General features: G+C 44.0%; 2 protein-coding genes across 4 annotated transcripts in view; one reads left to right on the top strand and one right to left on the bottom strand.

Moving 5' to 3' along the window:
• The window catches only part of IQGAP1 (IQ motif containing GTPase activating protein 1), a 77172-nt gene extending 72044 nt beyond the window's left edge, over window positions 1-5128 (bottom strand). The window contains exons 1-2 of one of the 2 annotated variants that reach the window (XM_075432183.1): window positions 4851-5128; window positions 2972-3071 (exon numbers count right to left, since the gene is read on the bottom strand). In XM_075432183.1, coding sequence (XP_075288298.1) covers window positions 2972-3071; window positions 4851-4902 — 152 coding nt within the window. In that variant the 5' untranslated portion in view covers window positions 4903-5128. Of the gene's footprint in view, window positions 1-2971; window positions 3072-4850 lie in introns of those variants that run through there. The other variant, XM_075432184.1, reaches the window with a different exon arrangement.
• On the top strand, window positions 4233-24978 carry TUBGCP4 (tubulin gamma complex component 4). 2 transcript variants are annotated; one of them, XM_075432185.1, is made up of 18 exons: window positions 4233-4331; window positions 10724-10852; window positions 11446-11568; window positions 12085-12138; window positions 12605-12661; window positions 13260-13339; window positions 14026-14227; window positions 16116-16281; window positions 17414-17538; window positions 18249-18299; window positions 18694-18799; window positions 19149-19256; window positions 19488-19626; window positions 20116-20293; window positions 21215-21349; window positions 22496-22612; window positions 23065-23204; window positions 24201-24978. In XM_075432185.1, the coding sequence occupies exons 1-18, from the start codon at window positions 4248-4250 to the stop codon at window positions 24211-24213; spliced, it is 2007 nt and encodes a 668-aa protein (XP_075288300.1). In that variant the 5' UTR covers window positions 4233-4247; the 3' UTR covers window positions 24214-24978. The 2 variants fall into 2 exon arrangements, with proteins under 2 accessions (XP_075288300.1, XP_075288301.1); XM_075432186.1 differs by lacking the exon at window positions 4233-4331 and adding an exon at window positions 10560-10655.
• Window positions 24979-25528: the final 550 nt, after the last annotated feature.

Here is a 25528-nt window from a genome sequence, read left to right as displayed (position 1 = left end):
TTCACACATTATGTCTCAGTTACACTACTGACAAAGAAGTCAAATACACACAGTCTCAGACCAAGGACATTAATTTCAAATATAATGATCTCTTACAGATCTGGTTTAGTTGTTTTTGTTAAACAAACTCCTTTCCAACAACGCAGCCAAAGCCCTCTTTTAGGCTGTACTAGCAGTAACAAAAAAATTTCAAAGGACAATTTACAAAAAGATTGCTCAGTGAGGAAAAAAAACAAACCTTGGAAGCAGACCAGAACTCAAGCCTTTCTGTTTTCACTTGTGTATCTTAATTCTTAAACTAAGGAGTCCATTCCCCTCCTTCTGGACACTTAATCTTTAACTCTTATGCAAAGTGGTACGGCCTCAACTACAGGGGTCAGGAATTCTCACTTGCTATGCATGAACAGCCTGCAGGCCACTAAACAAACATGGGCTGAGGGTTGGAAAAGGGGTATCTGAAGCTTTCCAAGCAGACCTTCCACTTAACATGTAAGTGCTCTGACTGCCAAGGCGGATATGAAGAAGGCTGTAACACCACTACTTGCATTTTGAGCAAGACAGCTGTTGCTTCATTCTTCAAAAAACGTACTGGCAACCACTAGGCATTATTTCAAACATCTGAAGGCCCATCCCGAGACAAAACAGTGAAAACATCTTGTCTCTGATGAGGTGTGGCAAAATCAAAAGCCCAGCTGCTCAGACTCATCAATACCAAGGCAATACTCAGAAGCAGAGATAAGATGGTCAAGAAACTTTAGAGTCAAAGATGATTTATCTAAAGAGTGAGTCCCCATGATCAAGGAAGAGCTTAATGAAAATACTAAAGCTGGTGCTGTGTTAGGTATTTTTGCCTGAATTTTTTTCCAAATCTGGACATGGAGTCTAACAGAGAACAAGCACCTTGGAAAGCATTTACTTCGAGGTCAATGACAGAAAAAGTCCACAAGCGATGGATCCTGGGGGCTCCTTCAAGCATGGACAGTGACTACAGCGCGACTCATCTCTCCCTGTTGCCTAGCATTTAATCCTAAAGATTTTGGATTCAAAGGGAAGGAGTTATTTTGACATAGTCAGATCTTTCTCCCTACTTCAAACCACATTCACATCCGAACGGACAGAAAATTATTATCTGCTAGTAACTAAGCAGCCTCTGTGAATCTACAGTAGTGACAATTGTTATGAAGCACCTAAAAGACTACAGCATAAACTGAGTGCTCCCTGCCCCTTCAAAAATATACTATACATTCTTGGCAAGGCAGCATAAACTATTAAAATCCTGGAATGAAGTCCTTCATTATACTCTGCCAGCAGTGAACTTGTACAAACTCAGCATTTCCTCCCCAATAAAATCACTACAGCAGAACACGTCTGCCTTGCTGGGGAAGACTTACACAGATTTATCCAAAACTCATCACCCAGCCAGTGGAAGAGAAAGTTTTCTGGCTCTTAATCTATATCATCTTTCGAAGGACAAAGGCAGACGGTATTTTTCAGGGAGCCATGACAAAAACACGCTGTTGACTACTTAGAACATGTTTCTATGTATGCTCCATACTTTTATACTGCTCAGAAGTCATTTTCTGAGTGGCATACACATTGGCTACTTCGCTTAGATCTTTGTAGGAACAAGTAAAGCCTAACCTCACAATCCATTTCCTGACTAATTACAAAATACAAGCTGAAACACTAGCCCGACTTTCAAAAGTGTTGGGGACAGGGGGAGTCACCAATATAAACATTATCTCACCTCTTTTTCTTTAATCTTGTTCTTTAAAACCTTTCTTTGGTTTCCATCCCAGCTTCAAAAAATATTTTTAAGTAAAAAATTCAATTTATACAAATGCATGAAAAGACCCAACTGTCATGAAGAGAAGCAGTAGACAAACCGGTCTGTCTCATTCCTATTCTCCAAGTACAGCACAGAGGATTGAATGTTTGCAAAAAGATTTTTAAAATACCAACAGTAAAACTTCATGCATTCGTTTTTAATATTGGTTCTTCTTCCTTTAATAGAAAATATATAGCATCTACTGTATTCTAGTCATATTTTCATTAATCGTCTGAAGAAATACAGCATGCTTACATGCTTATTAAACATGGAGATGACACAAAAGCTACACATATGCCAGAGGACAGGAATAAGATCAAAATTATTTCAACATATTAAACAAAGAACAGGAAAAATCAAATTCATCAGGATCAAGTGAATGGTAACACATGCAGGAAAACACAAATAGGCTGTATAAACACAGGATGAGGACCAAATTTCAGCAGCATACCTTCAAGAAAAAGGGTGGCAAACTCAGCAAAACTCTACTACACCATACCATTATGAAAATGTAGATACCATGCCATAATGTACAATACTAGCGTATCTACCAGGGTACCCAAAATAATCCTTGTGCTCTTATAAGTATGCATGTTAATGCCCCTGTTGGAAAACTTCTCTCTGTTTTGGTAGGGCACTTCCAGAAGGACACAGAGTGAGCAGAAAGAAGTCAGAACAATCTAGGAAAAAGTACTACAGATATATTAAATAGGACCCACACAGAAATATCCAAGAACTGAATTTTCAGGCTAAGAGAAGGTAAGTGAAAGGGAAATACACTGTTACAATTTAAATTTGCAAAAGGTTGCAGTTAAGAGGAACAGAATAACCTGTTCTTCATGCCCATTGATAAGTAGCCAGGTAATATTGCAGCAAGACACATACAAGTTGGATAACGGGGAGAACCCATCCAGCGCCAGACTAGAGCTACACAGTCCTTGCCACAAAAAGTCTTTAAGAACATGTTAGATAAGCATGTCAGGGTCGTTGTTTTGGGGTTTTTGGGGGGGGAGTTTTTTAAAATGAATCTATATAGCCACAAAGAAACACAGATGAGAGGTAAGCTGCATCCAAATTATTCCCGTTACCAAATACCACAACTACTTTTAAAGCACCAGAAGTTTCAAAATCACTTATTCTTACCTCTTTGCTTCCTCCAGATGACAAAGGTATTCATAGGCTACATTCTGGCGTCGCCTTTCGTCCATTTCCTCTGCTGTTAATCTCTCATTATCCAAGACAGCTGCAAATAGTCAAAACAGTCTCAGGTCGTTGAAGCTTGAATGTTACTGAACAGGCACACCAAAAACCAGATCCAGCCCTTCCCACAGAAACTCATTACAGGTTTTATTTGATTCCGAAAAATGAAGGACCAAATATACCTGTTCTTTACAAGCAACAGAAGAGACCCTGTCTCCTTATCCTTCCTTCCTTGTCACATAAACTTGCTATCTTCCCTCCTTCTGATTTCTCAATTTGACTGTGTTCCAACTTTTTCTGCCTTCCAATTTCTTAGAAACAGTCCTTCATCTTCTTATTTTCTTCTAGCTTTGCCTTTCTCTTCCTCAAAGCACATCAGTGACCACATGTCCCTCCATCTATGCTCCAATTTTGGTAGTCAAAGATTAAGGAGGGAAAACAATATATATCCACATCATATAATCCCCTGTGTATCTTCATAGTCCACCTCTAAAAAAGTAGAGAAATGCTATTCACAATCCTCATCTGGGAGGGAATCATTTAGATCCACAACCTGCGTGCCACCTTCAGATCGATCAAGCTGAGGACCTACATAAGGGTATATGCCTCAATCTTCAAGATTTTGTGTATTTAAAGCCTTGTTGTTACAGCCTGCTCTTTCTACTCTTACAACTAAGTACCGCATCCACACTCTCATGTCAAAAAAAACCCAAACGACCCACACTTTTTAGGTTTTACAGACCAACTTGACAAATAGGAAATGTCTCATTAACCAAAGGTTAAAATGCCTTCAACAAATACATGCAAGTGATGAAGTGTCAACTACAGCACTTGGCATCAAACAAGATCTTGGTTCAAATTGCAAAGGGTCTCTCAGAAACCAGTTTGGAGTACCGCAAAAGCATCCTTCTGATTACTCCAACCCCACCCAAAGTTACAAGAGCTGAAAACTGTCCCAAACCACAGGGTAACGCCTACCAGTAAGCAGAAGTTGCCACCCCTCCCGACTTCCCAACTCAATCCTTCCTTCTTCCTTTGACCCGAGTGTCGAGCATACAAGTCTCCCGCCGGCGCTCCACCTGCTGCCGCCGGCCTCGGGCGGCACCGCACGGCCTGACCGGCTGTCGCTTACGGCATCTCACGCCCGCAGCAACGCGTTTTTCCCCGCCTTTGCTCATTTTTGACGGGGAAGCGTAGCACAAGCGAGCACGTATCTCCGATGCGTCGAACTAAAGCCTCCCTCTCCACAGCAAGCGTGTGGCAAGGAGGTGGAGGCGTCCGACCGGCACGCACGTCGCGCCCGGTAAGTCTGGCGTCGTCGCCGAAATACGTGGGAAGGAAGAAGGCGGGGACCGCCGCGCGCCCTTCTCCTGCCGGAGCGCCCCCGCCCGCGCTCCCCCCCCCTCGCCCGCGGCGGACATCTTGGGCGAGGCACGGAGCCCGCCCGCGGGAGGCGACGGCGGGAGAGCCAGAGGACGCCCCCGCACTGCCCACCCACCGCCTCCTCCCGGCGCTCTTCTCCAACGCCCAGGGAGGGACGTCGAGCTTGGACGAGCTCCCGCGCCTCACGGCGCCCACCGCGCGCGAGGTACGCCGGGCCGCGCCCCGGGGCCCGCGCGGAGAGCAGCGGGGCCACCGCGCCCGCGGGCCAGTCCCAGATCCAGGGCCCCGCGGCTCCTCCCGCGCCTGCGGCGCCCAGGTCTCCGCTCCCAGCAGCGGCCCCTGGAAGGTACGGACAGCATGGGCCGGGCAGGGCGTCGCCGGGCGGGTCGTTGCTTGGCAGCCGCGCGGATCTCCGCACCCCGGGCGCCCCAGTACTCACAGCCATAGTGGGGCCGAGACATAGCCAGTCCGTCCACCTCCTCCGCCGCCATGGCGCTGCGCTGGGCCGGGGCCGGCCGGGAGCTGGGCGCGGCTGTTCCTCTTCCTGCCGCACCGGGTGTGGTGGAGGCGGAGCCGTCGTTCCGCGCTCGCTCCCACTCCCCGCCCCGGCCGCACCCTGGCCGCCTCCGCCACCTTCGTCCGCTACCGAAGCGGAGCGACAACTTGTCCTGCCCCTCCGGCCGAGCTCAGCGCCCGGCCTGGCTCGGCCCCGTCCCACAGCCCTGAGCCCCGACAGTCCCCGGCCCGCCCGCCCTGCCCCTCGCAGGTCCCGCCCCAGGCCCTGCCCTGCCCCTCCTCGGGGTCCGCCTGAATGGCCGTGCCCTTGTCCCTGTCCCACCCATAGCCCTGAGCTTTCCTGTCCGCCCCATTCACAACACCCAGCTAAGCTCTGACCTAAACTCTACCAAGCCCTCTTGCACGGGACGCAGCACAGGCCAACTCAGTCATCACCCCATACCTACCCTCTCAACCCTTGCAGCCTGCTTACGCACCCAGCCCCCCCCCACCAGCCCCCCTCGCACAGTGCAGCCAGATCAGCTCAGCTGTGACAGTCCAGCCCCCTTCCACACACCCTGCCAGGCCAGGCTTGCATAGGCCCTCTTGTCTTGCCAGGCTTCCCAGCTGCATCAGCCCTCCACAGTAGCAAAACTGGGCCTTGCTGGACACGGATGTGCCTTGCACCTAAACGGCTCTGCTGACCACGCCAGGGTAACTCACCTGAAACATCAGCCACAATTTGAAGCATGTTACCCAAAAACATCAGCATGCAAGAACAGCAACATTCAGCAGCACTGCCACAAGAGATAATCATGCCCTGAAAGTTTCTTCCCCTCAGTGCGTGTTAAGCTCATCCATTGCTGTAGCTTTGCCTAGTTCTTATTTAAGAGTCACAGAGTACTGAAGGTGCCACCCTGTGCCCATTCATGAGTCCCATGAATTTCGCTGCCAGGGCACAAGCTTACTACTTAAGCACAAGTAATTTAGTAGACCAACAGCCTCTGTTAGGAAAAGCATCACCCACAGGTAAGGGAGGCCATCCTTCCCCTCTTCGCAGTGCTGGTGGAACCACATCTAGAGTGCTGGGTCCAGTTCCAGCTTCCCCAGTACAAGGCAGGCATTGACATAATGGAACAAGTTCAGTGAAGCAGTGAGCAACTGATTAAGGGCTTGGAGCATCTGACATGAGATAAGAGAGGACAGGACAAGAAGCAATGGGCAATGGACTGAAATTCATGAAAGTCCACTTAAACATAAGAAGAGACATTTTTACTCCAAGAGTGGTCAAACACTGGAACAAGTTGCCCAGCGAAGTTGTGGAATCTCTGTCCTTGGAGATACTTCAAACCTAAATAGACACAATCCTGGATGACCCGCTCTAGTTGACCCTGCATTGAGGAAGCGAGGTTGGACTAAAGACTTCCAGAGGTCCCTTCCAATCTCACTAATTCTGTGAGTCCATGACAGAGTATATTTACATAATTTTTTAAAGGGTCTGTATGAAAGGGAAACAAAGTGAAAGCTAGTTTTGTTGATTATAAAAGGGTTACATGTCATAGTTCAACAGTTACAGAAATAACTACACAGGTGAATGTCAAACATAAATTACAAAACAAAAGGTTTTATAACAAACAGTTATATTTAATTATTAACATTTATTTGCATTACTTCACATGTGGCCACTTTGCTGTTATACAATTAGAAGACATTTAAAATAATATTTATATATCAATTGTGGAGTGCAGAACTGGTTTTGATCCCCCTAAAAATCCCATAATATTTTTCCCCAGTCCCACAATCCTCCCTCAAAAATATCTTGTAAACTTACTCTTTCCTAGAAGACCCATTCTGATACGAAAAATAAAACACAATTATCACACATCGTCAAAGAATCTGGCTCAGCTTCTTCAAGGTTGTATTTCAGTGGTTCCTGTAATAGCTCCCCTGATTTAAGGTTTCTGGTCTTTGTTACTGTCTCTGCTAACTGTTGTTTGTTAGGGTTTGTGTATCTATGTGTTTAATTTATTACCCCTCCTGTTTCTTGTCTTTTTTTTTTTGTTTTTTAATGTTAAATAGGCACTAGTCAGATAGCCTTACAAAATGGCATTACAGAGGTACCTATTTTTCCTCTAGTTGCCAAATTAGAGCGGTCAATTCTGTAAAAAAAATTTCTTTAAGTACTTGGCCTAATCACTAGGCTTCCTAGGGGAAACAAGAGCTCCAAAATTCAGTCCTTTATTTAAACTACTGTTACCTGTTCTTTTGCAGGTATTTTGGGGCACTTCCTGTACAAGAAAGATTATTTCTGTGAATGGTGCTGAATAAAAAAATATGTTTAGAACACCTGAAGATTCTGAAGCTGTGATTCTATAGTCACTTAAAGATAACCTGGCCGAAGGCTACCACTGAAACATAAGGAATCTCTAACCTCTTAAATCCTCCTCCAAATAGGATATACACTTATCACACCTGCCTTTCCAAAGTATTAGTCTTGCAGTCCAAAAAAGATTGGGGAATAACAGCATATTCAAACAACCTTCCACTGAATAATCGTTCACATGTATCCTCATTTCTAGCAAAACAAAGCCTGAAGATGGAGTAGGATCTGCTCGAGGTCCCATTTAGCACTAAGAATTCCAAGACATCACTTATTCTCTCCATAGCATGAAACTCTCAGACAGCTGCAATAAGATATGCCTATCGCCACTCCACACCTTAGCATCCTTCGTTCTGATGATCCATCTCATCCTTATTAATAATTTTTTTCTTAATACTATTTTTTGTACTTCAATTATGTACAGCCAATCATGACCTTTCCCTTTAGACCCCCATTTACCCTGGATAAGTTTAACTCTTATCCTCTGTGTCTGTAATAAGGCTCAGATCCCTATTCATTTTTGCTGTCTTCTCTAATTACCCAGCATCAGATCAAAATCATAGTGGTCAAATGAGACAAGTTACTGACCTGGTCTCAAAAGAAAGAAATGCAAAAGTACATGCAAACACCCCCACACTGCCAGTTCGCAACTGCACTCTCGGTCCCGGCCCTGATCTGCCCATGTTTGCAGCGGGGAACTTTGCATGAAGCTCTGGAGAAACTGCAAGGGAAGCAGCTGCACGTTCAGGGCAACAGAACACAGCCTGCCACATGCTCCCACTTCACCAGACAAGCCAGGCAGGAGAAAGGGAAGTCTGGCTTTCAGCATGGGTGTCCTCAATCCCCTTTGCTTCCAGACTCTGCTTCTGCATCCTGACCTCGCTTCAAATGGCCCAGCAGCTGCCTGGGATACAGCCCTGCACGCACACTATCTGCGGGACTCCCCACGGAACACTGAGAGCAAGTGACAGCCAAGCACAGAGCCTACATCCTGCCCAGTTCTGCTGATAGTCATGCTGGTGCTAGGGCACAGCAGCAGGCTGCTGGAATAGGAGAGGAGTCCTTACTGTTTGGAGGCAAGTTAGCAGTCTCCCCACTCTGAATGCCCATGATAAAACCCTCTTCTTCCCACCTTGTGACAGTGCAACACGGGCAAGCTCTCTACTGGCAAACAGGCTTCTTGAACTGGAAAGCCATGCAGTTGTTCCCAGACACCAGGTAGTTTCTCTTCAAGGACTAAGTAAGGTCCAAGGAAGCCCCACAGCTACCTGAAAAACAGAACAAAACAACAAAAAAATTGGGTAAGTCAAGATTCATTTTTTCTGTGGTACATACCACCTGTCTTTCTATGCGCTTTGTAACACTGTTTAGTTTCTTCTCTATTTGTTCTCATGTAGGCTACCTAAAAAGACACTTGGGGAATCAATAAAGTAATTTAAGTCCTGAGCAGACCACAATACTTAGCTGGAAGCAAGTGAGTGGGGATGAGCTAGATTTACAGATTGTAAAGCAAAGACACAATGAGACATCTAGTCTGACCAATGCTGCAATGCTGTCCACATACCAGCCACTCCGTTTGCATCAAATCCATGACTTTCACCATCCAAGGACTTCAATGATGAGAAAGCCACCGTATCTCTATTTAAATTGCTTTCATGCTTAATTATAATCTTATCCCTAGCATGATTCACTTCCAACAATTCTCTGCCGTCCACAAAAATTAGCTCCCTTCACATCCCCCGCCTTCAATAAAGTGAAGTTCCTTCTGCTCTAATAAATTTTACACCATTTACTCCTGCGGTGTTCTCAGGGAAGACTCTTGCGATTTTCCACTTTTGGTGAAGGAATGCTGCTGTAAGCTTAGCTTCTGACTGCAGAAGATGACTGTATTTAGATTCAAGATTTCTCTAACAAATCAAATATGTAGTATGTATTTATGTTAATAAAAGCATTACATTAATAGTATTGTACAAAGAATACCACTAAATTATGTATTTAGTCTGTATGGACTAAACATTTTTTGGTCAATTATTGACCCATCACTACATGTTTAACTACCTATAAGCTATCTATAGCATGCTTAGCTTAATAATCTACTGAAAATACTATTTAAACTCAGCATTAATCAAAGCCCACTTGTTAGCACAGAACCTTTGGTCAGCAGCATGGGACTGAACCAAAGTCTTCTATGAAGAAGGGAAGGACTGCCACTAATTTCAGCACTGTAAGACTGAAGCCAACAGTGCTAAACCTCAAATACAGCTTCCTAAAAGCAGGAATGGCACATAGCTTTCCTGGCCTGATTGTATACTGTGATATTTATGTCAATGCTGAGCAACGAACGCCTAGACAAACTCCTCAGTCTTCAGTATTTGGACAACAGAAGCTTTGCCAATATAAAGAGGATAGTTTTATTATACTGATACATGATAGAACAATACTGCTGGGGCTCTGAAGTTACACGTAAAAATAGCTACAGACAGCAAAGACTTGCATGTCAGAAAGACCGTATTAAAAGAAAAAAAGTCTTGAGAAAACGAGGCAATGTACCAGGGACTTGTTCCTCCCTGTAAGAACGTTAACAGAAGCTGTTCTTTCTGCATTTCAGACCTCATTGTGACAAGCTGATCATAAACCAAATACACGTTTAAAATAGACAGTTAACAGACATGTTATATGATACTTAACACTGGTTTATTCTGTATGAAGAGTAAAAATGCACATGGAGGAAAAAACTGTCAAAAATAGGAAAATGAAAAGGAGATTGCTAAACACCAGTTTATTAGATAACTCCATCATTTTGAAAGTAGGCGGTTTTGATTAAAATAACACCTGGGTTAAGAGAGAAAGTGAAGGAAAGCAGTATGTAATAAAATGAGAAAGGTAAAACTGGCAGTGATAAAACACGGACAGGTAATATGAGAAACCGATAAAGAAACTTGGTAAGGTACACCAAACCCAAAAATCAGCCTAGGAGGCTGTGGATTTGCTGCTGTCTTGGAAAGGCCCTTCCGGAGTAGCACCTGCCCTCACAGCCACCCACGTTCCTCAACCGTCCTCCTGCAGCAAGAGCCCCAGGAGCGGCCGCGGCCAGGGCCCGGCCCCGGGCCGCCCCGCATGGCCCGGGTGCGCTCTGGGCGGCCGCGCACGGCCCGGCTCGGCCCGGCCCTGCCCCGCTCCGCTCCCCGCCCGGCGAGCCGCCGCCCGCCGCGCCCACGGGGGGAGCGCTAGTCACCCTTCCCGGCGGCCCTTGCGCGCTTCCCAGCAGGCCGCGCGACAGCGGGCAGCAGGATGATCCACGAGCTGCTGCTGGCGCTGAGCGGGTACCCGGGCGCGGCCTTCACCTGGAGCAAGCGCGGCGGCCTGCAGGTACGGCCTCGCCCGCCCGGCCCCCGCCGCCCCGCCCTCACCGCTCTCACCGCTGTTTCCCCTCTCAGGTGTCTCAGGAGCTGCCGTTCCTGCACCCCAGCGAGACGAGCGTTCTGAACCGGCTCTGCCGCCTCGGCACCGACTACATCCGCTTCGCCGAGTTCGTGGAGCAGTACACGGGGCACGTGCAGCAGCAGGTGGGGCCGCCGCGCCGCTCCGCGGCTTCCCGAGCGGAGCGCGGCGGTGCCGGTCCGGCCCAGCTGCCGGTGCCCGGCTGTGCCGCGGCGCCTACCCGGGCTGGCGCAGACCCATGCGCTTCCCCGAGCAGATCTCCAGGGCGCTCTGTGCGATGCAGGTCGGGAGGGCGCGGAACGGCGGCGGGTGGACCAAATGTAACATCTCATTCTTGGGGAAGCGCACTGCAGTGGTGTCTGGTCACTGCAGACCGGCCAGAATTCGGGAACTGTACGGGATGCTTGTCCCTGCATTGCAGTGAGTCCTGCTCGTACTCCGTGAGGAGCTTCGAGATCCAAGAGGCATGTGCAAGCACAAAGAAGCACTGCAGTTACCAGTGGTTCCCAGCACGTGTCCACAGAAGAGCTAAATGTAACTGCTCAAGTAACTCTCCTTGTGATAAACTTCTGGAGTTTTTTCTGAGCGCTTTCTGGTGGGCTGAGGTGCACTTCGACATGTTTGGACCACTGGCTGCTGATCTAATGCCGCACAGAAACTCCATGACTCTTTAGACCTGCACTGGGGAGCTGATGTAGATTTTATTGTTTTGTTTCAGGACCATCATCCATCTCAGCAAAACCTGAGTGGATTACATGGGATTTATTTGCGAGCCTTCTGCACAGGTCTTGATTCCGTGCTGCAGCCGTATCGACAGGCATTACTTGACCTAGAACAAGAGGTAAAGGAGAGAGACTTGGAACAGGACACTGTCCTGCTGCTGACAGATAGTGGAAAGTTGTAATTTCTGTAATTAATATGCTAAGTAGCAGTAACTAAACAGGGGACAAGATATTTTCCTTTCCACATCAGGGATATGTCTTCCAAATTATTCCTGTGAGGTGCCATTGTAAATGACTCTCCATTCTACTAAGTATTAAGTCGCTTCTACCTTCAATTCAGTAAGTGCCCCATCTGCCTCAGAGCCCAGTGCTGTCTCAGACTATTGTGACGTCTGTTTTCGGTTGTAAAGGTTTTGATTAATCTCTGCTAGAACAGCAGTTGTCATATCTTGAGTACTGTCACCATCCAGTGGTTTCATTAAAAGTTACAGCCTAAAATGGGACACAGCCCAAAGATATCTGGGGGGGAAAAAAAACTTGTGGGAACTAAAGGTTTGGAATATAGACCCAAACGTGCTTTTCAACTTATCCATACCTTATTTTAATTTTCATTAATTGTTTTGTTGTTCTTATAGTTTTTGGCCGACCCACATCTTTCCATCTCACATGTTAATTATTCCTTGGACCAGGTATGTCATGTTAATAAACAGGTAGTGCTCTTTGGTTACTCTTATCACTCCTTGAGTCTAATAAGAAAGTGGGTGGCATAAATAGGGGTTAGTTTGTCATGTCACGCCATTTCTTTTTAATGCCTCTACATTTGTAGTCCCGTAATCATGCTCAGAGGCTGCCTTGCACTTTGACACAAAGCTTAGGTCTTCCATCTTGACACTCGCATATTCCTCACTGCCGTGCTTAGCTGAACTGCAGCTGGAATATAGTAACTTCAGGCATCTTGGTCCAGTGGAGGGAGGACATTCTTCCCAATGATTTTCATGTCACTGAATAAGTGACATGTTTCTAATTTGCGGGGAAAAGCAGACAATAGTTTCATTAAATTATTGTAATTGGCTGCTGTCCACACTTACCCAAGTGTAGTTTTTCCCTCTCCCTTGCACAGCAACCTAATTCAGTATTTTGCTCCTTGTTCCACAGTTTCAGTTACTCTTCCCATCTGTGATGGTCATGGTGGAACAGATCAAGACTCAGAAGGTACAGGAAAATTGTAGCTAATTTATCTTAACAAGTTTCCTCTAACTTAGCTTTATTAGCTAAAGCTGATAAAGTTCTTTCTGTCCCTATCTCAGAACTTTAATACTAGGAAAGTATGTGGTTTCAGTAATGGGTGCCCTATTCCTAGTACTACTGTGACTTGAATAACTGTTTCACAAATCTGTTTACACTGGATTTGACTTTTTCATTATCAGTATGATCTTTGATGATTTGCATTTTATAGTTGCAATACATTCCATAGTACGAGATGCTGCTGGTTGGAATTTCTTCTTTTCTGACTCTCTTTTCTCCCGCTGTCACTTGAAAAAAAAAAAAAAAGGCAGAAGCTAACGTTTTCAGAATCCAGAGATGCTTACTTTTTGTTAAGGGAAATTTTTGAGAGAAGCTTGGGTGTAGAGCCACACGTAGAAGGCCTCTTTCTTCACTACGTGGAGTATGTTGCATCTTTCTTTCTGTAAGGCTTGTGCAGATTGCTAAGGCATTTTCTTGTTAGCTGAAAGTGCAGTGTTTAAATGTCTGAAAAGGTGAGTACAGATCCCAGTAACAGATCTAGTCTAACCGTGTTTTCTTTCTGCAGATTCATGGATGTCAGATACTGGAGACAGTCCACAAACATAGCTGTGGGGGGTTGCCTCCTGTTCGCAGTGCTCTTGAAAAGTATGTAGATACAGTAAAGCTATTACTTCATTCTTCTGTACTAACTGGAGTTGGTGTCAAAGTGTTTATCCTGCTTGTGAAAACAGTATGTGCAAAACAGGCTTGCATGCTGTAAAAATAGGAGTAGCATGCACGAAAAACTGTCACGGTGCCCATTATTTGTCTAAAGCAGGCTTATGGCATGAATTTCCATACTTTGGACTTAGGGCTGAGGAAACTTCAGACCCTATGTTTTTTCTTCTTTTGAGGTCTGTATGAACTGTTTTGCATATGGTAGGCCTGTTACTGTTTTTTGATGCTTCAGAAGCATAAATGTGACCGAGTGAGCGTTGCTAGCGTTCTGTGTCCTTGGGGAGAAAGTCAGACCACTTCAAAGATAATTTGTGTTCATACTGAAGTGGCAATTGAGTAGAAACAGCATGACTGGGAAGCCACTGCAAACTTATTTATACTTCTGGTATACTAGCAGATTGCTGTGGAGAAGCCACATATTCAGAATATACGTTAGTTTAGTTTTGCAAATGATCAGTCCATCTTTCTCTGTTTAAAAAAAAAAATATAAAATTCCACATTAGCTATTTAGCACTTGCCATATGGCCTGGCTAACTGGACTTTCCAGAATAATGTACAATGAGGTTTTGATTACTGCGTGCAAAGGCCCCACTGTCTGTTTCTCTTGACCTCAGGATTCTGGCTGTGTGTCATGGAGTCATGTATAAGCAGCTCTCTGCCTGGATGTTGCATGGATTGCTACTAGACCAGCATGAAGAGTTCTTTATCAAACAGGGCCCCTCTTCTGGGAATGTCCCTAGCCAACCCGAAGAAGATGACGATGACCTAGGAATTGGGGGACTTACAGGAAAACAGCTACGAGAACTGCAGGACCTGGTAAGACTACAAGTCGTAGCTTGGCATCCTTCAGTCCTTAGGGAACTAAAGAAGAAATACATTGTCTTCTGCTTCAGTGCGAGCTATGCTAGACTGGACATATGCTGAGACCTGGCAGGGTGGCAAATCAACAGAATATTGTAATAGGTTGCAACTAGGCATAAAGTACAGAGACATATTGTTTGGCACGGTTGGATAATCTCAGGGCAGAAAGCCCTGTGGATGGAATCTGTGTAGACGCTGGCATCAAGCAATTGGAACTGCTGTACTCACCCTGCTCAGCTGACTCTTTTCTGATTCCTTATGGTTGACAGCTGGGTCGGGTGCCTTTCTTGCACAACCGTTTGTTGTGCAAATGTTACCTAACAGGGTAATGCTACTGGCATTACAGGGGAAAAATGTGCTGTGTGAGAGTCAAGAAGCTGCTAAGAACAGGTCTACAGTGCTAAGTTAAGCCAGGGAGCAGCCTGCCAGTATATTGGTGAAATGAGGTAACTCCTCATGTAGATGGCATACCATTAGAGTGCCCTTGTGCAAAGCAGCTTTCTCGATGGAGTAATCTTCCACACTTTGTGCATATGAATAGTGTTTGCATCAGGAACCAGTGAGGAGCAACTGCAACTCTGTAAATTCATGCTCTAGTTTGCTGTGAGAAAATATTTCAGGGGCACCCATGGTGTTAGTGTGCTGCATGCAACTTGGCTGTGAACACATCGAAGATTCACCCCCAAAACACCCTCTGTTGCATACTAATTAAGGGCCCTGTACAAAAAGTCTCTGCTGAGGACAGACTGACTCACAGGCAATAAGAAGGGAAAACTTTAAAAGGCAGTTGGTGAAAAATCTATTATTTCACTATATCGGATATAGGAAGAATGTGAAAATTGGTAAGTCTTCTAGATCTATGGTGGAAAATGTAGACATTAAGAAGATGATACTTAACTCTCTTGTTCAGTATTACTGACTAACAGTGTTGGCAATTCTTCAGTCAGAGAGTAAAATAAGAAATCCTCAGTGTTGATGGGATAGACCGATAAAATACCTGGGTATTTCCTCATCTAAAGGTGTCAGAAGAATCTTAAGAAAATAATTCCCAAGCTGTTAACGTCAGTATGCAAACTTGTACTGAACTCTCCTATTAAAAAGAAGAATTCTGTAGATGGCAGAAGTTCTCAAAAATTTGTTAGCATGGTGTTTTTTGGATTATGGGCTAATGAACCTAATTCTCCCATAACAAGAAAGCCAAATGAAATGATCAGTATTGCTTCTCTGAAGGAAAATCTTGCCTCTGTACTTGGAGTTCTTTACATTCAGAAGAAAGTGAATAACTTACTGTATTGTTTTAAACAGCTTTCACAGGAACTGAGAAAATTGCCTAATTTATGCTAGCAAGCCTTCAGATCTTTTACCAATTTGCTCACTAGTGGAGGTGTTTACATTTGGCCTGTATCACAAGTGTTCTAGCAGTGTTAAAACATATAGGAATGGATGTAGGGGAGGGTTATTCTGGTAATGCTAATTAACATTGTTATGGCTGCAAAAAAACTAATGTAGTGCAGTTGCAACAAAAATTGCTGATGTACCATTATCCTTTCGGAGATCCAATTTGCTGCTATTCCACAAAGGTTTAGCTTCTCCTTTTCCCACTTCTGCTTCCTTCTCTGAGGAAAGCAACATCTTCTCCAGGGAGATCTGCTAGCATACCAGAACTATAAAGAAGTTTGCAGGCTTACTTAAATGATGCAAATCGGGTTTGCTACCTTTCTGCTTACTTCCAATGTACTTGGATTCCTCCTCTCTTATACACACCTCCCTTTATACACCTTTTCTATCTGGTTTTCTCACGCTTTTTTTTCTTGATTTTTTTTTTCCCCGGGGTCTCTGACAGCGCTTGATTGAGGAGGAGAACATGTTAGCTCCATCTCTAAAACAGTTTTCTCTGCGAGTAGAAATGCTGCCTTCATACATTCCTGTGCGTGTTGCTGAGAAAATCCTCTTTGTGGGAGAATCAGTACAGATGTTTGAGAATCAAAATGTTAACCTGACCAGAAAAGGTAAGGAAAATCTTTCTTGCCGCCTCTGCTCAGTTATGAGGGACTGACAAGTATCTTCCAAAATGCTGTATTAACGAATTTCTCAACAGTCACTGACTCTTGGCTGATATTCTTCACAACATATGGATGGTTGTGCCAGGACAGAGCAATGGTCCCAGTGTTCTGCTCCTGATTGATTCCAAGGGAGCAGTATAAGAACAGGATGAGTAAATAATAACACTTTCCAAACATAATCTCCAAGTTTCCAGCCACGAGTCACCATGTGATTTGCTCTGGACAAATGAAGCAATTGCAAAGGTTGTTTTATTTTCATTTTGCATCCCTGTCCCTGAAGGGTGCAGACAAAAGGGCACATCCTGCTCTGAGTGTGTATGTTGCGGAATGGTGTCATAGGATTAAAACGCATCCACAAACATAATAGTTTCATAGCAAGGTGGTCCCAAAAGTTGCTGTGGAAGGCAAGTGATCAAGATGGAGCCTTTAAGACAGCAAGAGAGACAACTCCAGCTGATGGTTCTCTTTGGGAGCCTGAGAAGTTTACATTGGAGATGGTTTTGGAAATATATTCCTACACCAACTGGGGAGGCTTTATCTTGAGGTATCTATGCAAAAGTACTCAAACGACCTGAGCGACATTGCAGAGAACAAAAGACCAATTAAATTGGACTGTTTTCTTGCCTTAGGAGAAGCGAGGTGAAAAGAAATTGGTCTTCTAGCTTAGTTGGTTACAAAATCCACACGTTCAAGCAGTAGGATAGATTTGAAAGGGGTGGGGGGTAGGTGGAGAACCAAACCAACTGGTTAATGTGGCAGAAAAATTGTGAGTTCAGAGATCCAGCTCAGTCATAGGAAAAGGGCTGTTAGTGGCTATCATTTACACAGAAAATACTTTGGGTTTTTACTGATACCACAGCACTGCCGTGTTCAGTGTGTATACGGTAACTAGTTGCAATAGTAATCTTGTACCTTGGTACTTGGACTTTGAGGCCTCCTCAACCTCACATTCCTTGCTAGACCTGAGATGGTGCTGCCTGGACAACTTTTCTGCCCCACTGTGCTGGAAGGAGTCTGCACTTCTCGAAATCGTATTCCTTTTTTTACTGTCCAAAACACTTTTCTCACTGCTGCACAGGCTCCATCCTAAAAAACCAGGAGGACACTTTTGCAGCAGAGCTACATCGACTCAAGCAGCAACCGCTCTTTAGTTTGGTGGACTTTGAATCAGTGGTTGACTGGATACGGAGCACTGTTGCTGAGGTAAGGATCCTAGGAAGGATAACTACTATACAGGCTGAGGAACTTTCCAGTTTTGTGAATGAGTGCGAGAAGAATGGGGCTCTTCAGAATCAGTGACTGAACAAGCACGTTAACACTGCAGGTAGCCTTCATGTTCTTATGGGGCTCAGAGCTTCACGTTACCCCAGCTTCTAATGACAAAAGGATATTAACAAATACTACTCACTTTCATGGGTAAAAGAAGGGTGGTGTGGGTTTTTTTGGGGTGGGGTGTGTTGTTTTTTGTTTCACTTGCAACGACTTCAGAACTTGTCATCACGCTTTCAGCATAATAGATGGTGTCTCACTGGACAACATCTTTGCTTTGCCAATTTTTAATCTTTTTTTAATTTGGGGTGGGGGGCAACCTGAGAAGATGCAGAGGTTAGAGAAGTGAGAACAAAGCTAGGGTGGAACTGATTTCATAAGAATTTGCTTATTTTTTGTCATGGGTCTTCATATTTCTTGGGCAGTTTCTTGCTGGTATACATCAAGAGTATTGTAACTAGTAGCATGGGCTGCCTACACAGAGGATTCTTAGTGTATTGTCATGTGCTTTATATAGCATTTTATATAGGTGCTTTTTTCTATGCATCACATATTTTAAGACAGCTGCTGTTTTCACTGAATGGGTTTAGGTAAACCTGAGGGGAAGTTTGTTTTGTTTTGTTTGTTTTTTGTTTCCTCACTAGCATCTTTGGAAACTGATGGTGGAGGAATCGGATTTACTAGGACAACTGAAGGTAATATAACGGCTAGTTTGTTTTTGCTAAAGCAGCTTAAATTTTTTTTCTTACTTTTGTAATGGCTCTCTCCCGCTAAACAGTTTACTGTCTCAGATTCTGCCCTTTCTTTTTTTAGGTAAAGCTGTTTTCATTTTCCAGGTCTCAAGAATGAGCACAGAGTGATAAAACTTGGTCAGAGACAGATTTACGTGGATGTGGTTTTGTGGTTTGCGTCTTGAAGCAAAGGCAGCATAGACTTTTTGGGTACTGGATGAAAGTCATAGCTCTCCAGCTGCGATTTGAAATGGCCGAAGTTGTTCAAGCAGTAATGAAAATTGACGTTATCAGCTAGGATGCTTAACATTTCTGCTCAGTTTTTGATATGCTTATATAAAAAAAATTATCTCCACAGATTATAAAAGACTTTTATCTTTTGGGAAGAGGTGAGCTATTTCAGGCCTTCATTGACACTGCACAGCACATGTTAAAAACACCACCTACGGCTGTAACTGAACATGGTGAGTGTTGCTTATGCACTTACCAAACTGTTCTCACTGTGATATAGCAGGAGAATGGTTAGCCACGTCCAGTACACAAGAGTTCTGTCTTATCCTCTAGATGTTGTCATTGTTTCTGAAAGAACAACGCATGCGACTTAGAATGTCTTGCAGAGGTGGGTGAAAATTAGGATCTCATAAACTTTCAGGTGGCAGGTTTCTCTTCATATTTGAAACTGGAATGAAATGAAAATCAGTGGAAATACCATGTCAGAATTGTCTTTTACGGCTGAGCATAAATAATTAATAGATGCAAAATCAGCACTAGCTGCATCATCTTGTGTTGATATCTGTGCTCTCTCATTGTCAGATGTCAACGTTGCATTTCAGCAGTCTGCTCATAAGGTACTGTTAGATGATGACAACCTTCTTCCTCTGCTTCACTTAACCATTGAGTATCATGGAAAGGAGCACAAAGGTATCTACTTGCATTTTTAGTAGTGAGTTAAGAGAGGAGATGATGACCTTGTTTTAAAGTCCTATTACCCTTCTCTGAAGTTAAAGAAATACTAACTTTGTTCCCTTTGCAGCCCTGTGTGATGGCCTAGCCTACTTTGGCTCTTTTTATTCTGTTCTTTCCCCTTTTCTTCCTTGTCATGGTTGTCTTAACTGAGAAGACGACTTCATTCAGCACCTCATTTGTTTCCAGATACTTCTCAGACTCGTGAAGGGCCTTCCCGGGAGTTATCTCCACGTGAAGCCCCAGCATCTGGATGGGCAACTCTGGGCCTTTCTTACAAAGTTCAATGGCCATTGCACATTCTCTTTACTCCTGCTGTTCTGGAGAAGTAAGTACTAGGTATGGTCTTTGTATATTCATCTATAGGTTCCTCAACCTCAGGCACTCACTAACGTGTTGGGGTTTTTTTCCTCTGTATGGAGAGGACGGGAGTACTTTAGAAAGCTGTAATACTTTAGCTTGCTCCTTGAACCTTAAAATGGCTCTTTCCACTTATTCATATTGGGGGTTCTTGTAATGATGTTAAGACCTGCAAGTTGCTGAAAGATCTGCACTATTTTATGAACAGTGCTATTTTGACAAAACATTGTCAGCTCTTCCCTCCTTACGGTGAAATTAACTTTGTTTTTTTTAGGTCAGTAACCAGTGCAAGCACAAATCTGTTACTCTGAGATGGGCCATCACCTGACCTACCCTGTCTATTGGCAGGCCGCCGCCTCCTTTTTCCAATCTCGCATTGTTATTTTTCTCCAGTTATTTTCTCCCTGCAGCCAAGGAAGATTTTAATCTCATAAAATTTTGTATTTTTTGACTGTAGGTACAATGTTGTGTTCAAATACCTGCTGAGTGTGCGACGAGTCCAGGCTGAGCTACAGCACTGTTGGGCTCTCCAGATGCAACGTAAACACCTGAAATCTAACAGAACCGATGCCATCAAGTGGCGTTTGAGGGATCACATGGCTTTCCTTGTGGACAATCTTCAGTATTATCTGCAGGTCAGGACTGTAGAAAAAGGTAAACTGTATCAGTTAACCAGGAACTGGCAGAAATTCATGCAGGAGCACTGACGTACTGCCTTTCAGGGTTCAGATTCTTTGTACCATAAGGAAATCAGAATTTCCTTTGCAACAAGTCTAGAACTTTCTCTGAGTTCCCAGACTTAATGTTACAATTATGTTTTTGGACTTGTGAATCAGTGAGTGTTAGTGGAAATGCAGGAGTTTTGCCTCTAGTGCTACTAAGCATTTGTGAGAAGCCATAGGCATTGCTGAAGTAGCATCATTAAGATACCATCCTGGCTTCTTCCCTTGCCCCTTTAAGTGAACTCTAGTTTGAGCTAAGTGACAGTTGTTGTTTTGGTTTTTTTGTTGGGTGGTTTTTGGTTTTTTTTTAAGAATGGAAAGAAGCCATATTCTGACCATTGGAAGTAAAAAACAGACTTTTCAAATGTAAACACTAGTTACTGGTAGCATGATTTTGTGACAATTACATATCATTTTGCTAATAGCCATAACAGCTGAATTGAGGGGGCCTGGCTTTCTAGATTCTCCAGAGTAATCTGGCTGGGCCTGTGCCCTGAGATTCCAGATAGTATCTCCCAGTGTAAAATTCAGAGATAACTACAATCAAATACTTTTGTTTACACGCTAGCTATACACTTTCCCAATAGTTAAAGAAAGTGACCATTTCCCTTTCTACTTAGATAATACTTAGGCATCAAAAAAGGTGTGTCGTGTCCTCCCCCCCCCCAAAGTACTACTGTTGTATATAATTCCCTGTTCAGAGAGAAGGTGATCCTCAGCCTCTAAGGTAAGAGTAGCAATAATGAAAGTAAGTTTCTTACACAAAACTTCTGGCTGGTGTGAAGTACTCCCATTCCTCAAGATACTAATGAGATTTCTTTACATATTCATCAGGTGGATGTACTGGAATCTCAGTTCTCACAGCTTCTGCAGCAGATAAATGCCACACGAGATTTTGAGAGTATACGATTGGCTCATGATCATTTCTTAAGTAATCTCTTGGCTCAGTCTTTCATCCTCCTAAAACCTGTAAGTAGGTCTTGTGTTCACCTTTTTCTATAAATTCTCCAACTACCCTAAGAAACCCACCTTTTTCAACAGATGTAACAAACCATCTCTTTTGAAACAGATCAGTGATAATTTCCTGTTAAACACAGACTGCAATTCATGTATAAACTAGAACAGATAATTGAATTAAGATCACTTAATTTACAGTTGGTGAGTGTGAATGCTGCATTCCTGGCAATTTAAAATCAAGATTATTCCAGTGTTCAGTTAACCTTATTAATTTAAATTTGGTTGCTACATTTTTCTCACAGGCTATTTTATTAAAGAAGTACTAATTAGCATAGTGTTGGGAACTGTGAGGGGCTCATGCTGAAATGCATTAGATGAGGAAAAAAATCCCTCTCTTAGTTATACTTTAGAGGAGAAAAATAGTTGAGATGTTCTGGAGTGGATTTCAAGGGTGTTTTTATTGTTGTTTTAGTCAAAAAATATGCTAGTGTTGACAGTATTTTCATGAGGCACCTAGCCTCACAAAAACATTCCTGAAGATGGTTGGTATCAGTGAAACACAGTGATACCGCATGTCTTGTCTGTTTCATTATTTTGCTTAGTCTATGAGGCTGTAGCATAAAGCTGGCAGAATACTAATTATCCAGTCTGGAACTTTTAAGTGTTCCAGTAGTTATGTCTGTGAGGCATTTGGGCTTTCTTAACACTCTTGAATGCAAGTTCCCTTGACAGACTAGTACAGAAGAAATTCCAAGTTTTGTGAACAGTGAAACCAAAGCCTTGAACCACAGCTCTTGCTGTTCTTTAGTCTTCCTTCTCAATCCCGAAGCTGCAGTGGTGGCCTGCCGGCTGGATAGGGAAGCCAGTGTTCAACGTCTGCGTCTATGTGGATGGCTCATGCCAGTTGCTGATTCTCCAGTAATGTCTGCAAAAGGCTGGGGGTGGCAGGGAAAGATGCAGCATAACACTTAAGTCCCTTTTCCCTAGAAAACCTTACAAAAATACCACAGGTGCTTTAACATCTTCCTTATTGATTGAAAAAGATGGTATCAGCAACATCTCAATTATGAATGCTGCAACTTTTCAGGTACAAAGAACAGGCTTCTCTGGATTTGAACTCTGTCTAAACTGCTGTCTTGTACTTTTTATCCCATGCAGGTTTTCCACTGCTTAAATGAAATTCTGGATCTTTGCCACAGTTTTTGTTCTCTGGTCAGTCAGAATCTGGGCCCATTAGATGAACGGGGAGCTGCACAACTCAGTATTCTGGTGAAGGTGAATCTGTGTTTATATGGACCTGTTCTTCTCCCATGCAGATACTTGTCTAAGCAGTCATCTTGGCTTCAACAGCTGTAGAACAGGAGTGAGTTTGGGCTGAGACCTCCTATATGAGTTCTTGCAATGATTTTAATTAATTACCTGTTCCCAAGTTGAAAATTCTGTGTGCACAGAGAAGAGGAATGGGCAGATATGCAGAAATTACCCTATTGGAATAGAAAGGAGGTGGATATCAGCCTGTGCGTCTACCCCTCCTTTTTAATACCTAAGACCTAATAATTCTTGTGGCTAACAGCTTACCTTATACTGGACCACAAGCATCACTTCTCTTGCAGTGATTCTTTTGTTCAAGCTGTTAAAGGATTGTTTAGGCAGGAACAGAGATGAAAGGCTTGCTTGCTTGCTTTCTCTCTTGAGAGTGCCCAGAAGTGACTTCCTCTAATTTGCAGGGATTCAGTCGTCAGTCATCACTTCTCTTCAAGATTCTCTCTAGTGTTCGCAACCATCAGATAAACTCTGACTTAGCTCAACTGCTGCTACGCTTGGATTACAACAAATACTACACCCAGGCTGGAGGAACCTTGGGCAGGTAGGAATATCTTCAGTGTTGCTTGAAGCATTATCCTGAGGTACTTGAAGTACAAAGTGACCTGAATCATAGGTTGGAAAAAACCTCTAAGATCATTGAGTCCAACCGTTGCCCTAACACCACCATACCTACTAAACTATATCCTGAAGTGCAATATCTGCACCTTTTTTTTAACACCTCCAGGGATGGGGAATCAACCGCTTTCCTGGGCAGCCTGTTCCAATGCCTGACCGCTCTCAGTAAAGATTTTTTTCCCTAATATCCAATCTAAACCTCCCCTGATGCAACTTGAGGCTGTTGCCTCTCGTCCTATCGCTAGTTACTTGGAAGAAGAGGCCAACACCTGCCTCACTACAACCTCCTTTCAGGTAGTTGCAGAGAGCAATAAGGTGCCCCCTCAGCCTCCTCTTCTCCAGACTAAACAGCCCCAGTTCCTTCAGTCGCTCCTCGTAAGACTTGTTCTCTAGACCCCTCACCAGCCTCGTTGCTCTTCTCTGGACACGCTCCAGCAACTCAATGTCCTTCTTGTAGTGAGGGGCCCAGAACTGAGCACAGCACTCGAGGTGCGGCCTCACCAGTGCTGAGCACAGGGGCACAATCCCCTGCCCTGGTCCCGCTGGCCACACTGTTCCTGGTACAAGCCAGGATGCCGTTGGCTGCCTTGCCCACCTGGGCACACTGCTGGCTCATGTTCAGCCAGCTGTCAACCGACACCCCAAGGTCCTTTTCCGCTGGGCAGCTTTCCAGCCACTGATCATAAGTAGTTTTCATTGTGTAAGCCAAAATTATTAGGCGCAAAGCGTTGCTAAATACTGTGACAGAAGAGTAACAAACCAGCATGAGTTAAACTGTTAGTTTTCGTATGCTTACTGTCCGTCAAGTTTGTTTTGTCATGAAGTTGCACTAGCTAGCTCTTTTTGGCTGAAAATTGCTGATGAGTATTGATAAAGGGAGTTCCTTTCAACATGTAATTAATAGTGTACCCTTCTCTTGCAGTTTTGGGGTTTAAGCACTAAGATCTTCTCTTCAGGCTGTGACTAACAACGTGTCAAGCAGTGGAGACTGGTGCTCTAGGAGAGTTTGCACTCAACTCTGCAGCTGGCTTTTGCCTGGTGAACCACTGTTTCAGAAGGAATTGGCAGGAAGCGCCACTTATGTGGGGCTACCCAGTGACTGCAGCAAGCTACTCCTTTTTTTCTGAACTAGGTAAAACATGCTTTCTGCAGCCCTGCATATACTAACAAATGCTTATAGGGAGGCAGTCTGTGCCTCTTCAGAAAGTGAAAAAGGAAAAATTTTGATGTCTTGACTCTTCAGCTGGACTATGAGCCTTAAAGTTTTGTCTGTATTCATAAGCTCCATTTGTGCAGTAAACTGATCTACAGTACACAATGTCTGCTAATCAAATACATATCTCCAGGTAAACTGAACAACTACAATAGCAGTTTGAGGTAAGGGGGAAGAATGAACATATTTCAAGAATCTCTTCTTACACTGTTCTAGCATATCAGTAAAGGAGCCACTAGTGATGTCACATGCTTTCTCTATAAAACTTCATATATATTTTGTGCTAAAATTACACACACCAAGACAGAGTAGGAGCTTTGCCCTATTCAAAGTACAAAGCTTACTTCTGCTGGCAGGAAAGTGTGCTGAAACTGTAACTACAGGGAAACTTAACTAGGATGCTAGTTCTAAATGTACTGTTTTCATTCAAGACTATTTAGCATGCTACTAGTGACTATCCTACTGAACCAAAATAAATCCGTCTTGTCATGCAATTACGTGGAATATTATCAATGTCTGCACCTAAGTGCAAAGAGACTAGAGTGGCACAGTATCCTATTTCAGTGAAAAGCAGTATCTGGCAGGAACTTCTTGCATGTTACTAAGATTTCCTAGCCTTGCGATAACAAACAGACCATCTTGCCGTAAGTCCATTTGAATGAGTGGCAGAAGAGAGCCCTCCCATCTGTCACTGGGGTGTAGGGTCAGGTTTCCCAGTTTGAACACAAAGGCTGCCAGGAAACCAGCCTTCCCCTCAAAGGGTTGTTATTTTCACAGTATCCGAAGCTGTAGCTCTTGAGAAGGTTGCATGTCCTTGGAGAAAAATCTTCTCTGCTCACTCACAGACACAGCAGCAACAGACAGCAAGTATAAGGCCTGGCATCTTCAACGTACTACAGCTGTTTGTGGTAAGACTGTGCCCGATGCAAAGTTTAAAATCCTGTGGCCACAGAAAAAAGCTTGAAAACCGGAGGAAGGGTGTTGACGTTTGATGTGGGATTTACAGACCAACAGTCAGAAGGTGCCTGAGCTAGGAA

This window comes from Opisthocomus hoazin, chromosome 10, assembly GCF_030867145.1.
Source record: "Opisthocomus hoazin isolate bOpiHoa1 chromosome 10, bOpiHoa1.hap1, whole genome shotgun sequence".
Taxonomy (NCBI): Eukaryota; Metazoa; Chordata; class Aves; order Opisthocomiformes; family Opisthocomidae; genus Opisthocomus; species Opisthocomus hoazin.
This window is presented reverse-complemented; position numbering and strand designations above follow the sequence as displayed.